This window comes from Vulpes vulpes, chromosome 12, assembly GCF_048418805.1.
Source record: "Vulpes vulpes isolate BD-2025 chromosome 12, VulVul3, whole genome shotgun sequence".
NCBI lineage: Eukaryota > Metazoa > Chordata > Mammalia > Carnivora > Canidae > Vulpes > Vulpes vulpes.
Window position 1 is genome coordinate 109,850,280 of NC_132791.1, and position 3,537 is coordinate 109,853,816.

The following is a 3,537-nucleotide window of genomic DNA, read 5'->3' on the forward strand; positions in this document are numbered from 1 at the left end:
GTAACGATAAATGGGAGCTTTGGATCAAAATATTTGTGAACTTTCATCCAAAGTGTTTCTAGTGCACCTCAACTAATTTAAGCTAATCACAAGGTTTGGGAACTGTCTTGTTTTAAATTATGCTATACTGAGCCTTTTGGGACAAGCTTCTTGGATATGGAGATGCCAGTATCCCTGTCATGGGAGAAATCTATTATTCAGAATCATTATCCTCCAACTGAGGTAGAAATCAAGCTGGAGGCACTGGGAAGGATGACACTGAATGAAAGAGAGCTGCAGTATGTCAAAGACAGAGCAGGAAACAAGGGCAAGCAGAGGGGAGAAATGAAGGGGAGAAATAACAACATTCTAAGGCAGATATTTTATTTTATTTTATTTCATTTATTTTATTTTATTTTTATTTTTTATTTATTCATTTATTTTTTTTATTGGAATTGAATTTGCCAACATATAGAATAACACCCAGTGCTCATCCCATCAAGTGCCCCCCTCAGTGCCCATCATCCAGTCATCCCCACCCCTTGGCCCACCTCCCTTTGTTCGTTTTTGAAGTTACAATAATTGAGCTTGCAGCATTTATGAACATAAGTCCGATTGTTGAAATCAAATGTCAAGTCTCTGCAGAATTTCTGACACACCATATACGATAATTGCAGAATGTTATCTGTAATAAGAAGGAACATAGAAAATAAGCCAGTGATCTAAGTTCTATAAAGACAGGTCAAACCTGGCAGTAGTCCTGTCAGTGAAAATTTAATTTGGCATGAAAGTAGGTTTAGGGATGGCTTCAGAGCTTATACTTACCAAAAGGACCGAGCAGGGAGATGTAGAAATCACTAGCCCCCTTCATGGTTGCTTGCCTGAGTCCCTAACAACCTCAACTCCATATAGCGGCTTCATTCTTTTTCTTGGTAGAAGATTAGCAACTAGTCCTTTAGTGTCTTCAGAGTTAAAGCTCTGTTTGGTAAGTTTCATTGGGAATATGGAACCCCCATCTTCTTCCTCCTATCTCATTTTCCCCAATCCTCTTCTGTCTGTGTGCACAGGGACCTGAGCTCAGGGGCATTCTGCTGTTTGGTTCCTCTCCTGGATTGGCTTAGTCTGAGATATGAAATTGCTGAAGTACTCTCCTAAGAATTTTCCAAGAATCTCACAGAGCCTCCCTTCTCCCTCTAACTTACCCTGGAAGATCTTTAAAGTCATGCATGACTCGAACTTCTGAGCAACACAGATACCAAAGCCTCTCCTGCAGCGATCTGTCCTTGTGCGAAGGTGGCATGTCATGCATGTGAGCGGTGTCACTGCTGGAGAGTGTAGAGCTGGTGTGAGACCAGGGGAACTGTAGAAGGAGCTAGAGTTGTCTAGACCTGATTGTGGGAGGAGGGGGTGGTTCAAGGAGTGGATGAAGAGCTGGTGGTGAGTAAAAGAGCATGTAGTAAACAGTTGGAGCTCTTACCAACTTCATAACCCAGGGAAATGCCATTGTGAGAATAAAAGGATTCTTCTGGTCCCTCTGTCAGCCCTTTTAACCTGAGTAACTTAGAGCAACGATTTAGCCTCCATGGCATTGATTTTTCTAGCTTTAAAATGGTTCAGTTTATGATGGCCTAGCCTACTTAACAGCACTGTAGATAGCCAGGAGTGTAATAATGAAGGTGACTGCTTTAAAATAATACCCACTATTTGCTTCGATGTGGAGGGACCTGGAGGGTATTATGCTAAGTGAAATAAGTCAGTCAGAAAAGGACAAACATTATATGGTCTCATTCATTTGGGGAATATAAAACTTAGTGAAAGGGGATAAAGGGAAAGGAGAAAAAATGAGTGAAAATATCAGTGAGGGAGACAAAACACGAGAGACTCCTAACTCTGGGAAATGAACAAGAGGTAGTGGAAGGGGAAGTGGGCAGGGGGTTTGGGTGACTGGGTGATGGGCACTGAGGGGGGCACTTGGCGGGATGAGCACTGGGTGTTATGCTATATGTTGGCAAATTGAACTCCAACAAAAAATTCTAAAAATAAAATAAAATAAAATATTTTTCCTAAGCTACTGTCTGTTGCTAACATTTGCCGCTTAGATATTTTTAGGTAACATACTGTAATTTTGAACTTTGAACTGAATCTATGTAAAGTCCTCATGAGATATGGCCTACTGACACTTATTGTGGTATTGTGGGGTGAGCTAATTGAAATACAGGTTTAATAAGAGAGAGAAGCAAACAAAAACCTCCTTAGGGTACCTAAGTGGGAAAGGAAAGTAGCATTTGTTGAGCATCTCATTTGGAACATGTTCTCTCACTTTGTATCTGATTTAATCATCATAAACGCTTTATAAGTATTTCCCCATTTCTCAGATGAGCAAAGTACAGAGATTTTAGGACAGCAACTGAAGCATTTAAAAAAAAATCTGATTCTAGAGCATCCAATATTTCCTCTCCTATAATCATTTATTTCCATATAAAGTCCCTGATAAGGGGTGTCAAAAGCCATTGTCCAGCACTAGAACTATGAAATTATTCATTATAGACTGACCAGCTCTCTCAGCAAATGGGATACAGATTTATGAATGGAAAGGATGGCTTCAGGAAAATCTTGGTAGGATTTTGAATTATGGGGAATGGTAGAGACAGAATGAGGGAAAAGTATGAAGGGGCAGCAGCCATTGTGGCCTGAGCCCCTGGTAAAGAATGGCAGAATGTTGAGAAGGTCAGAAAAGTTGGCACATAAAGCCAGAAGAGCATTCCGAAGAATGGCTTCCCCTCCCTTACAAATGTGGTCAAGGCCTGGCCCTCCAAGGATACCTATGGCGCTGCAGAGTTTCCAGGGGCTCCTGTATCCTGTCTCTGGAGTCCACTTCTCAGGCCTGTGACTCACCTACAATGCAGCAGAAAAGGGAGAAGACCATCAAGAAGTGTTTGTCCATTCTGAACCAGAAGTTCCTTGCACAGGAAGAAAAGAAGCCAGGAACTGCAAGAGCAGCTCTTTAGGCTGTAGGGACGCAAAACTTCACCACAGGCAGCAATTATTCATGCCAAAGGGGAACCAATCACGCAAGGTTTCCTCTGGAAGTTCAAGTTCATTCTCGACCCCAAAGCAAAGAATAATGATAATTAGCAAATTTGGGGGTTTACATTAAGCTTTGTTTTTAAAATATAATCTTTATCATAGTAATTAGAGTTATGATGTTATCATTCTTATCCTAATTTAACAGAGGATGAAACAGGCTTAGTGAGGTCTAGCATCTTACCCATTATTACATATTGAGTGGAGGCCACACTTACAACCACCTTGATTCAATTACTCAGCCATTAGAAATGACAAATACCCACCATTTGCTTCGACGTGGGTGGAACTGGAGGGTATTATACTGAGTGAAATAAGTCAATCAGAGAAGGACAAACATATGGTCTCATTCATTTGGGGAATATAAATAATAGTGAAAGGGAATAGATGGGAAGGGAGAAGAAATGGGTAGGAAATAGCAGAAAGGGAGACAGAACATGGAAGACTCCTAACTGGGAAACGAACTAGGGGTGG

At 41.1% G+C, this 3,537-nt stretch overlaps 1 protein-coding gene across 1 annotated transcript; it reads right to left on the minus strand.

The window, feature by feature from the left end:
• Positions 1 to 500: 500 nt before the first annotated feature.
• Positions 501 to 2,923, minus strand: PATE3 (prostate and testis expressed 3). The gene is made up of 3 exons (XM_025998782.1): positions 2,875 to 2,923; positions 1,182 to 1,304; positions 501 to 664 (listed from the first exon to the last, which is right to left on the minus strand). The coding sequence occupies exons 1-3, from the start codon at positions 2,921 to 2,923 to the stop codon at positions 501 to 503; spliced, it is 336 nt and encodes a 111-aa protein (XP_025854567.1).
• Between the last annotated feature and the right edge of the window lie 614 nt (positions 2,924 to 3,537).